The 12,850-nt window shown below is 29.4% G+C and overlaps 1 protein-coding gene across 1 annotated transcript; it reads right to left on the bottom strand.

The window, feature by feature from the left end:
- Positions 1–9,463: 9,463 nt before the first annotated feature.
- LOC128668019 (uncharacterized) lies at positions 9,464–11,077 on the bottom strand. The gene has a single exon (XM_053740169.1). The coding sequence runs from the start codon at positions 11,075–11,077 to the stop codon at positions 9,464–9,466; it is 1,614 nt and encodes a 537-aa protein (XP_053596144.1).
- Positions 11,078–12,850: the final 1,773 nt, after the last annotated feature.

Here is a 12,850-nt window from a genome sequence, read left to right as displayed (position 1 = left end):
ATTATTAAATAATCAAGAAGTTGATTGTGCTAATCTAAATGTATCGCACATAAGTCTAAAATATAACAATCAATCATACTTATATTAATAAAACACCAAGACGAATTGGGAAATTATTGAAATTGGTGTGGTTAAATTTATATTGATTTATTTCTGAATTCCTGGATAAAAAAATTGTACATGAGAATATTTTGTTGCTATACACTTTTGCCGTATTTTTGGTATTTTACCTCAAAATTTTAATCCAAATATGGAATTTCTATCTATCAGATCCCGTGTCCATTTCCGCTCAAATTAAAAAAATCGCTCGCTATAATAAGCAAACTTATATAATAAGTAACCGATAATTGGAGATAATTTTCATTTTTTCCAACTGTCTATTAATAACTTCATGAATTTAATGATTTTTAAAATTTTTACCCCCACCTCGAAAATTATCTTTAATATATTTCTCCTTCTTCGCGATTTCCATAATCAACTTATTGGCCTCGTTACTCTTCTTAATTATTTTCTTTCTTATTTCCCTGGAGTTCTTTGTCTGCATTTTCCTCAAATCTCTCAAATTTTTTGTTAGACTTATCGAATCTCGATTCATCGTCGGTAATTGAAACTGATAACATTAAACTATTGTCATCGTAATCAGATTCAGTTTGTAATTTTTGTGAATTCAATGATGAATTTTCGTAGTCTATTTCTGAAATAAATTGAAAACAATGCAGAATTTCGGAAAACTTTGTCAAAAATAATTTGTAGAGGATAAAATTGTCTACAAAAACGATCCGAAGACATTTTTTGATAAATCTCATAGTTTCGCTGGAAAAATAAAAAAATCTCAAGATCTACTATAAATTTGACTTGAAGCTTAAAAAAGAATCAAACAAGAACGTTCTTGCGCGACTCATGAGTCAAATGAGGACTAATTGTTTCGAATTTAATTCCGAGGCTATTAAATTTTTGAAAATATTTCAACAATTATTAAATAATTTATCATTTTTTTTGAACTATCGAAAATATTTATAAAACATTTACTGTAGAAAACGTAAACTTCTTAATTAGACATTACTTCGACTAAGATTTTTTTTGTCATAATAAATCCAGTAATATCGTAATTTTTAGATCTTAATATGCACATATACGTCAATGTATGATTACGTATATGTTAATATACCATTAACAAACATCATGAATGATGATAGTCAGAATAATTATTAAAATATGAGAAATGATGCTGAATCTTTTAAAAAGAAATTTGTATAATTGCTTGTGATTAATTTAATAAGATAATAAGATAATTTTATAAACTCCTTTGTTTATGTTTACAAACGTATTATTTTTTTATAGCGCGCTGTCGTCGGTCTTTGAAATGGCCAATGACGTGATGTCATAATTTCAGTTTTACTAACTATAATTATTAATAAATAGTTCAAATCATCGATAACACTGTTTTTCCAACGATGATATCAATAGCATAAATTAGAGAATATTTTGAAGCATTATTTGTCCGTTGTTTTTTCAAATGATATTTTTTTTATAAAGTTGAAACATAAAAAATTATAGTTTCCCATGAGATTGTGTTAAAATTTTTATTTTTAATTGTTAATAACTTTTTCAAATGATTGATAGCATACAATGAAATTTTTAAGAACAATAATTATTGATTTATTCTTGCCAATAATATAATATTTGAATTTTAATGTAACAGTAAGTCTCACGCAAGAATGTCCTTGAAAAAAAAAAAATTGTAATGTTTAAAAGCTTAAAGAACTTTCGATTTAAACATCAATTTGTTAATCATTATATTTTAAATAGGTTGAAGTCTCGTCCCCTCAATCACAAGCTGCTGGTGCATCGGTTGATAATATAAACAGTATTACCGATTTGTCTATCGTTATCGATGAAGAATTCAGTGTTTTGATGTCAAAACTTGAAATCAATCTTAGGTCCACGTTAAATAAAGAAGATTGGAAAAATAAAGTGCTGCAAATCAAGGAAATGTTGACATGTTTGGAGACGGATAAAAATGATTTTGATAACCAAACACTGAATTATGCTACAACACTATCGAAAGTTGGATCGCTTTCGATATATATAAGTCGGTCTCGTGGACGCGGCAGAGGTCGTTGAAACCGTGTAATTGGCCTTACCGGGACTCAAACAAACGGAAATATTAAAACATTCGATGGATTAAGTGATGCTTTGGAAAAATATACATTTTAAAATTAATGTTTACAGATAAAAATTTTATTGACAGAATTGTTGTCAATAGAGAAAAAATCAAAATAGTAGATTTAAACCATCTAACATCGGAAAATATTCCGGATGCTTTAGCTAGTGAAATGATACAAGCAGATATCCTCAAAAACTTTTTTGAAATGAATGCATTCAATCATTTCAAAAAAATAATTGAAAGAAAACGCCGAAGTGTTGAGTGGACGTGTAAAATGTGCAAAGGTGAGTTGGGGACTGGCGATAGCATAGAATGCGATAAATGTTTGTTCTGGAGTCATTGGACATGTGTCAACTTATTTGAAGAACCAGCGAATCATTGGTTTTGCGCTAATTGCCAGAGTTTATAAATGTATACACTGTATTTTCAATTATTAATTATTTATGTATTACTTACTCAATATTATATCATTAATTTTATTTTGCAAAGGTCAAATTATTATTTAGACATAACTTTAATAATTATCAAATCCGTGGAATTAAAAAATAGAAATAATTAATTAATTAAATTCTTTATTTAATTAATGAAGTCTTAAAGTATAAAATGCATTTTTAATTATTAATTATTTTCGAATTACTTACTCAATATTATATCATTAATTGTTTTTTTGTTTGCAAATATAAAATTATGACTTAGATCATAATTGAAATATTTATGAAATCCGTGGATTATTGAAAAAAAAAAAATTAAATAACTAATTAAATTGTTTATTTCATTAATTATATTTTAAAGTATAAAATGTAATTATCATAATTGATTAAGATAAATAATTATTTATTAATATGAGTATGTAACATGCTCTATTAATTCTAGTAATATATTTAAATCTTCCCGTGCCCCGTGCCCGGACGGGATCGGACCAATATCCACACTCAAACGTTGCAGAGATTTTATTCCGATATTCTCATCGAGATAATAAATTGTTCAATTATCACTAAATAATTATGTACCTAGTTGTTAACATTGAACTACAACTAAGATACGCAATTCGACTGAAAATTTCTGAATACAAAGAATTGTATTGGCGGCCGATAATGTAGATTTCATTTAATCAGTTTGAAATTTACTGTATACACAAATACGATGTACCAATGATACACAAACGGTGATCGATGTCCTAAACATTATGAAAATGCATTGAATTGGTATCACTGAAAGGTGATACAAAGACAAAGTCAAGTCTATATTTAAAAGCTAAAGATCTTCGGAATTACAGACTGATAGATATTAAACGATAAAACAAAATTATTTTTGTAATTAAGTTCAAGAGATTTATATTTGTAAAAAATTATCGGAGTTAACGCTGTAAAGTAAATTTTTTTTTTGTTATTGTTAAAGTTCGGTACTAAATATTTATTTTTATAATAATGTAATAAGCTTTATATAATAAATCGAGAAGTAAAAGAGGTTAAAAAATAAGTTTTATTACAAAAAAGTTAACGTGAAAAAATTAAGCCGTATTTTGAAACTATATTTTATAGAAGTAAGTAAAAAATTTTCTTCTGTTTATTATAAGTATTAAAAAATTATCAAACAATAATTTTAGCTTTAATGACGAGGTTATAGAATAATTGTTATAGAATTTTTATAATATTAAAATTTAATTAATGACAACGTTCTTATTATTGAAACAGATGACGGAAAATAATATATATTTTCTAAAGGGCAAAAATTTGATAGCTTTAAAGCTTTTGAAGATATTTTTAAAAAATATAAAACAACTAATAAACATGTCTTCATCATAAGGGATAGTAGCCTATTATCCAAATATAAAGATCTGGATCAATCAGTAACTGATACTTTCAAGTATTCAAAAATCAAATATGTTCGTAAATTCGGCTCCGGTCGTTCATCAACTGCAGTAAAACGCAATACAAGGTAATTAATAGAATTCAATTCAAAGTATTTATAGTACTTAACATACCAAACCCGACAACCCAGTGAACAAAAATAGTGGATTTTTAAATAATCTACAAATTAAATGAAAAAACAATTCTAAATATGCGTAAAAATATATTTAAATACTAAATTTATAATTTTTTACTCATACTTGATTTATTCATTTGGGGCCACTTTTTCAATTCTACATTTAGTTTTATCCTTGTTGAATTTGTTATTCATACTTTATAATACCTATGAATGTATATATATGATCTTCGATAAAATTAATTTTGAGATTTAAAAACTAGCCTTCTACTAATCCTTTCATTGTTGTACGTCTACTTTTTTTTACAATCATACAATTTCATGCGCAGCAATTATTTTATGTGCAATTTATAATTATTTTGTAGCACATGTAAAATGGATTGTCCATGTTACATTCAATTGACACTACAAAATTCGAAATTCTTGGAGATTACTTCACTAAATTTAAAACATGAAAATCATTCGAATTCCGAAGTAAGTAATATGATTTTGTTCAAGAAATTCTATAGTGCAAAGAAAAAAAGGGATTTTTGGTGCAAGAAAAATTTAGCATAAATGCATAATTATGAAATGAAAAGACAAATATTTCTTAGGGCTAGAAAAAATTTCTTGTACCAAGAAATCCTTTTTTTCTGTATATACCATAAATTCCTTTGATGTCATCGCAATAAATGAGGTGTTTTTTTTTTTTTTTTTTTTTTTTTTCAAGAAAATATTGATTTTACTATTTCCTGTAAAATTTTTCATCATAATTCGAAAATTTTTACGTATAATCTTTATGATAAATAATTTTGAAAATTATTATTATCAAAAACATTCGTGAAGCCTTTTTTTCAGATATTTCTAAAAGATTTATAATCTAGTTTTTAGAAAAATAATTATAAAAATTACATTTTTTATGTTTGCACAGACTCATAACAAACAATCTTTCCCCTTGATTAAAAATACTCATTGAAAATTATTTCAATTCTTTTCAATCCACACGGAGATTTTGGAAAGTATTGAATGGAATTGAAATTTCCATTATAATACTTAGTAGTTCTTAAAATGAAATTCAAAAGTATTAAAAGGAATTCAATCTTTCATCATTTCAATACCTTCCAATATGAAATTATTTTGGTACACTAACAGCTAGAAATCTTGCTCAAGATACTCCAGAATCTTGATCAAACATGTGTTACTAGGATAGAAGTTACCACGTTTATTTATCAAACTATATGAATCAAAAATACCGAAGTCCATTAATTACTTTTTTTTTTTTACAAATAAATACTAATTATCAATTAATACACTTATGGAATACACATTAGAAGAATTAAGTAAAAAAAAAATTTTCATTCGCTCTTATGATTCTCACGTTCGATAAAGATCTATAAAATAATTATACGTCCTTATGGCATCTATAATGCGATTCTTTTGATTCATATAACTATTTATAAGTATACGTTGATATTTAATTTTGTTCCTAAACTTATAATATATTTTATGTATTTTTTTAGAAATTTTATGATTGTATTCCGGAGAATTATAAGTTAACAGAAGAAGAGGAAATTAAAGTTGGACAGTTGTTAAAACTAGGTGCAAATAAAAAAAAAGTGCAAAATATAATTGCACAAGATTATAAAAAAAATGTGCCATTAAAAAGATTACACAACTTAAAAACTAAAATTACAGCTTCAGCCGACAATGATTTATTAAATATAGTTCAACTTCTTCGAGAGACTTATCGTAATTTTATTAACAACAACAACAAATTTTATGTCTAATCAGTTGGAATTATAGTTGGACAAAATTATATTAATTGTTTTATAGAAAAGTATGCCATAGTTACATATTGTATAAATAATTGCATTGTCCTCCATTCTATTAACCATAAAATTTTTTTTTTTGATATTTAATGTATTTTCAAATTAATTTTATCGTATGAAAAACACTTCTGAGTTTTTAAATATCATAATTTTTCAGATGCAGACGTTCATTTATACAATGATTCTGAATCCTCCCAATGCAAAGGTATTTTTTTTTCCACCGAAGAAATGCGAAACGATTTTAAGCAGTGGCCGGAAATTGTTTTTATTGACGGCACGTACAAACTCACGAATAACAATTTAACAACTATGATTTTACTTGTCGAAGATGGAAACGGCCGTGGGCAAGTAGCTGGAGTTGGTCTATTGGCTACTGAGGAGCGAGATGTGCTGACATGGATGTTGGAGGTTTTTAAAAAAGGCAATGGAGAAGCTTGCAACAAAATCAAATGTTTTATGTCAGATAAGGATTTGACAGAGCGCAATGTCTTAAAAGAATTGTTTCCAGTTGTACCAACGTATATTTGCATATTTCATACACTCAAAACTTTTAAAAAAATTATTAACAGCTCTTCTATGAATTTGACCAGTGACGAAAAAATCACAGCGGCAACAATTTTAGAAAAATTAGTCTATAGTCCATCAGAAGAAATTTACAATAAATTATATAATCAATTCTGTCAAATTGGTTCACTACAACTTGTTGAATATTTCAACAAGAATTGGCATAATATTAAAGAGGATTGGTCGATGTACAGCTTAATTAAACACAATCTTGGTAACACTACTAACAACAGAATTGAGTCAGTTAACGGTAAAATCAAACAGGTAGTCGAAAAAAATTCACCTATGACTATAATGATAAAAGACTTTTTTGAATGGTATACTTCCCACAAAAACGAAAGCTTTAACCGAACTGCTCGACAATTTTTAAAAAAGCCCAATTTTAAATTTGATGTTGACAGTTGTATACAAAAATATGTTGAGTCTTTAACACAATATGCAAGTGACATAGTTCAAAAAGAAATTAAAGCAAGTAACACAGTTTCATTTAATTACATTAACGACATAACACAGGTATGTTATGCCGATAATTTAATAGTAACTACGACATGTCAATGCATAGTGCAAGCTTCATTGCTACCATGTCGGCACATATTTGCTCTGAGAAAATATTTTCAATTTCCGTTATTTGACAAATGTTTATGCAACGAACGCTGGAGTAAAGGAAACTTACTGATTGCACTTAACTTTCCGAATGTCTCCAACGATGATAAAACGCCTGATAATATAGTATTTTCTGTTACATCAAAAAAAAAAAAAATAAAAAAAAAAAGTACTTTGTTAATTAACGAAAAAAGGAAAATAATACAAGCTAAATGTTCAAAACTGACACACATTATTAGCATGTCAAGCGGTAAAGAATTCCAAAAAAAATCGAAGATATTGGATGATTTGATTGAAAAATTTTCAGAAAACGTACCTGTTAAAATTATATCTAAAGAAAGTGATGATACATTTGAAACAAGTTTCAAAAATTTATCTGTAAATGAAAGCACTGAATTTGAACACGTAACAACTAAAAAGAATTTACAAGAAATTAAAACCCTCTCAAAAATTAAAATTACAGGCCGGCCAAATGGATTTTTGAAAACCATTGTCTGTTTGAAAAAAAAAATAAAAGTTGAAGCTTGTACTCGAAGAAATATTTCTTATCCCTTAATAATTATTAAAAGAAACGATTTAAAAAGAGTAGAAAAAAAAAAATTTTAAATACTTTTTAATGCTTCTCAATGATTTAAATACTTTTGAATCGTTTTTCTTATGGGCATATAACATTACAAATCATTTTGAATCGTTGCTTCTTATCAGCTATTTTTTTTAGTGTTCGCTTGAACTTACTCGTCTTTACTTCAAGCACCACAGTCGTTTACCTTACTTTTGACTTTCTGAACAAAGTTAAAAAAAAAGTGATTTATTCGAATTTCTTTAGAATTGCTTAATTAAGTCGAAAACTATCTGTATTTTTTAGAGCACAATTTGTTTTTCACGTTTCATCTCACTTTAAACTTTTCCGCCTTATAATTTGAGTCAAATAAGTCTAAGTCCAGTGGATTTTGACTTGATTTAAACTTTTTCATCATACAATTTAAGTCGAAAACAAGTCAACTTCTACAGAAATTCAACTTTTTTGTCTACAATCATGACTAAAAAAGCCAGTTCAGTCTAAACCAAGGCAGAGAGACTCAATGTATTTTATATCTCCACAAAAAAAAGTCGAGTTTGTTTTGTGAAAAACTGCTCTAAATTTCGATTTGATATGTTTATTTATTAATTTATTGATTTTTTTAATTCGTTTATTGAATTATTAATTTATTGATTTATAAACATCAATTTATTGATTCATTGATTTGTTCATTTATTTCTTTCATTATTTGTGGATTTGTTCATTTATTCATTTAATTATTTATTTATTTATTGATTCATTTAGTTATTAATTAATTAATTGATTTGTTTATTTGTTCATTTATTTTTTTTTTAATTTGTTTATTGATTTTTTATTGATTAATTTAGTTATTTACTGATTGATTTATTGATTTGTATATTTATTAATTTATTGATTTATTAATTGATCAATTTATTTATTTATTGATTCATTTATTTAGTTATTTATTTATTGATTTGTTTATTTATTAGTTTATTCATTTTTTTAATTTGTCTATTGATTTATTAATTTATCAATTTATTGATTCATTGATTTGTTCATTTATTTCTTTAATTATTTAATGATTTATTGATCCGTATATTTTTTAATTTATTAATTTTTTAAATTTGTTTATTGATTTATTAATCTATCAATTTATTTATTCATTAATTTGTCCAGTTATTTATTTATTGATCCATTTATTTATTCATTAATTTATTGATTTTTTTAATTCGTTTATTAAATTATTTATTTATTGACTTATAAACTTATCAATTTATTTATTTATTGGTTTGTTCATTTATTGATTCATTTATTTATTTATTAATTTTTTGATTTTTTTAATTCGTTTATTAAATTATTAATTTATTGATTTATTAATTTATCAATTTATTTATTCATTAATTTGTTCATTTATTTAATTAATTATTTATTTATTTATTGATTTGTTCATTTATTCATTTATTCAATTATTTATTTATTTGTTTATTGATTTATTTATTTATTGATTTGTTTATTTATTTATCTATTTAATAATTTTATTGGCCCTGAAAAATTATTATTATTAGAGTATTCAAATTTAGTAACTTTTTTCGCGCCTTTGTTAAAAAACTAGCGTGTGGGTAGTTTTATTTCTACAATTATAATTATATTTAACTATTACTAATTAAATAACAGTAATAACAATACAATTAATATCACTATTCTTTATTAAATTATATTCAATAAATATTAAAAAATACAGCTGTAGCTTTGGCGGTAACTTAATAATGAATAATAACAAATATATATTTTATTTTATTCAAAAGGTAATCGAAACTGTATAGTTTGTTTCCTCGGTCGTCTCCTGCTGTTGGTACTTTCGTCTCGGCTGTCTTGCTGCCACCTTTCGGTACTTTGAGACAGCTGGTACGGAACAGCCACATCCACTCCCCCTTCAGTGTCTTTGACACGATTGGCGGGAATTTCAACTCCTTTGGCGATCATTGCACGTGGTGAGACATTTTCATTTTCATTGCTCTGCTCAGTCTCATTCTCTTCTAATTCTTCTCGTGGGAGATACGCTGGTTTCAGTCTTTCTATCAATATGTTTTTTTCTTGACCTTCTACATCTACTCTAAATAGTCTATCACTCAGTCTTTCAATTACTTTGAATGGACCTCGGTACGGTTGTTCTAACGGTGCTTTCACATGATCACACCGTATGAATACATGTGAACACTTGTCCAGGTCTTTGTGAATAAATACTTTTGGCTTTGAATGATGTGCTGTTTGTGTCGGTTGCATCATTCTCATCGCTTTTCGATGATTTTCCAGGAATGCTTGTGGGTCTGTCGGCAATTCTTGATGTACAAAAAATTCGCCTGGTACTCTCAACGTTGTTCCAAACAACATTTCCGCTGGCGACGATTTGATATCTTCTTTATATGTCGTGCGTAATCCTAGCAACACTGATGGTAATGCATGTATCCACGGTACTCCTGTCTTACACATTAACGCTGCTTTTAAAGTCCTGTGCCATCTTTCAATTATTCCATTGGATGCAGGATGATACGGGGAAGTCCGTATTTTATTTGCTCCTATGAATCTTGTTAGCCCTTTGAACAACGCTGATTCAATCTGCGCTCCCTGGTCTGTCGTAATTTTTAATGGTGTTCCAAAGAAACATATCCAATTATTGAATAGTGTTGTAACTATGGTTTCCGTCTTAATATCCTTCAGTGGCACGGCTGTTGGCCATCTTGAAAACCTATCAATTATTGTAAGACAGTATCTATATCCATCTACATCTGATAGCATAATGATATCTATATTTATATGATTAAATCTAGCATCCGATACGTCTATTTTTAAGTGATTCATGCGATTGTGACGTTGAATTTTCGATTTCTGACACTGAAGACATTCTTTTGACCATTGTGCTGCATCCTTTCTGATCCCAGGCCATATATATTTTTCTCTGAGAGTCTTGCTAGTGTTCCGACCGCTGGGATGAGCGTATCCATGTACTGGCTCAAATGCGAGCTTCCTTAGCTCTTTGGGTATGTATGGTCTCACTATGTTCTTAAAAATGTTACAGTATATCTGCTGGCCCTCTATATTCAGTCTCTGTAGCTTTAGCGACGATTGTTCTTGAATCTTTTGGAGCTCTTGGTCCTGTTCCTGTGCTTCTGCAATCCTTTGACTGGAAAGCATTGTGGGTACATCGATGGTATTAGTTCTAGACAACGCATCAGCAACACTGTTCTCTTCTCCTTTCACATGGATGATGTCCGTGGTAAATTGAGAAATAAACGACAGTTGTCGAATCTGCCTTGGTGATGCTTTGTCTAATTTCTGTTGAAACGCATACACCAAAGGTTTGTGATCTGTTTGAACGGTGAATTCTCGGCATTCTAACAAGTGTCTCATATTTTTAATTGCTGCAAAAATGGCTAGCAGTTCTCTATCGTATGTACTATAATTCTGTTCAGCTTTTGATAGCTTACGCGAGAATAATGATATCGGTGTCCACACTCCATTTATTTGTTGATCTAAGGCTGCCCGTTATTATTATTATTATAATTATTGTTATTATTATTATTATTATTGTTATTATTATTATTATTATTATTATTATTATTATTATTATTATTGTTATTGTTGTTATTATTATTATTGTTACGTTCTGGCTCTAATTAAATTTAAATAAAATTTTTTTGGAAATTTTTTTTTTGAAGTCTCGAATTATTTATTCACCACGGTGGGCGAATAAACGGTTCGACACTTCGTAGAATTATAATTAAATAATAAATTAATAAATCGTTACATTGTTGGCGATATTATTTTATTCATCACCAACAATGTAACGGAAATCTCTTGCGATAAGAGAGTCGCCGTGGCTCACGGATAGTCTAAACAGATGACGACGCATGAGACCCGGGCCACGACGATTCTCTCATAGGAAACCTGAGATGCAACGTTAACACTTTTGATAATGTATAATACCAAGGAGGGACAGAATCAAGGCAGTCGATCACAAGATCTAGTAGAGCTAAGAACTCTACATAAAACTGCTGGCTTGATCCTGTCACTCGGACTTTAAGGCAAAAATATATATCCGTACTTTACCAAATACGCACTCCTTATTTTAAACTTTGGGCGCTGTCACCGGCAGCCTAATAATCTCATACCTCATATTGGGCGCTGCTACCGGCAGCCTAATACTCTCATCTGTTTTGGGCGCTGATACCGGCAGCCTAAGCACTTCCCTTCCGCATCCCAAAAATTCATGCCGAGAAGCCGAAGGTCAGGCAAAAAAGCCCAGTTTCGCCGGATCATTCGAACGATCCACGAGGATCTCGGTCGTTCAGTTCACCAACGTTCCGGCCTAGAGATCGTTGCCGAGGAAGTCCTCCTCGATCCGGTAACGTTGGTCATTCCAAAACCGGTTAATAAGTTACCAAGTTCTGGTATCGCGTCGAGTGAAGTTCGTGACCCGTCGGGTTCTGGTGGTATTATTCAGCAGCTGGAGTCACTCGCCCTTAAGGAGGAACCGGGCCCTCCAGGCTCGTCTTGTCCACAGGAAGCATCAAGGGAGAACACAGTCTTCTGGACTGGTATCAGTGAGGGTTGGCAGCTGATTCCCGTGGACGTTCCATCCGTCCGTCCGCCTAGTGGGAGCATCCCTTTCCACGACCCTCGTTACGGGTATTATTCTGAGGCCTATTTCAAGGCCACCGGCAAGGACGAGTACGCACCGGCGGAGGAGAAGAAACTACGTAAGAAAGGGATTATTTGGGCCGACTTATGGGGCCCATAATCTCCACCATGGTAAGTCATCAAAACATTTTCGCATAAAATAAAGAAAGGTAAACAGCTGACGCACCTGGGGTCTATTGACACCCTAACGACGTCAACCTGGCCAATTTAAAATTATTCTGTCCAATTCATAGATAAGCCAGAATGTAACATTATTATTATTATTATTATTATTTTTTTTTTTTTTTTTTTTTTTTTTTTTTAGTTAAATGCGCAGGGGGTTATCCCCGGTAGTCCGACTCTACCGAGGGCCTCACCTGAGCGCCAAATCATTACTACTGCGATGCTTCATCAACAATATGATCAGCATGAGCAGCAGGCCAAGTTTCGTTGCCTTAGGAGACGGAGGGATCCGAGAATAACAGCCTTTTGCATCCGCGATGC

This window comes from Microplitis demolitor, chromosome 6, assembly GCF_026212275.2.
Source record: "Microplitis demolitor isolate Queensland-Clemson2020A chromosome 6, iyMicDemo2.1a, whole genome shotgun sequence".
In the NCBI taxonomy this organism is placed as follows: Eukaryota; Metazoa; Arthropoda; class Insecta; order Hymenoptera; family Braconidae; genus Microplitis; species Microplitis demolitor.
The sequence above is the reverse complement of the archived record's forward strand: the minus strand, read 5'-3'. Positions and strand labels throughout refer to the sequence as shown.

Bases quoted from the DNA above. Each gene is read 5' to 3' on its own strand.
- LOC128668019 (XM_053740169.1), bottom strand. From the start codon at position 11,077: ATGAGACACTTGTTAGAATGCCGAGAATTCACCGTTCAAACAGATCAC.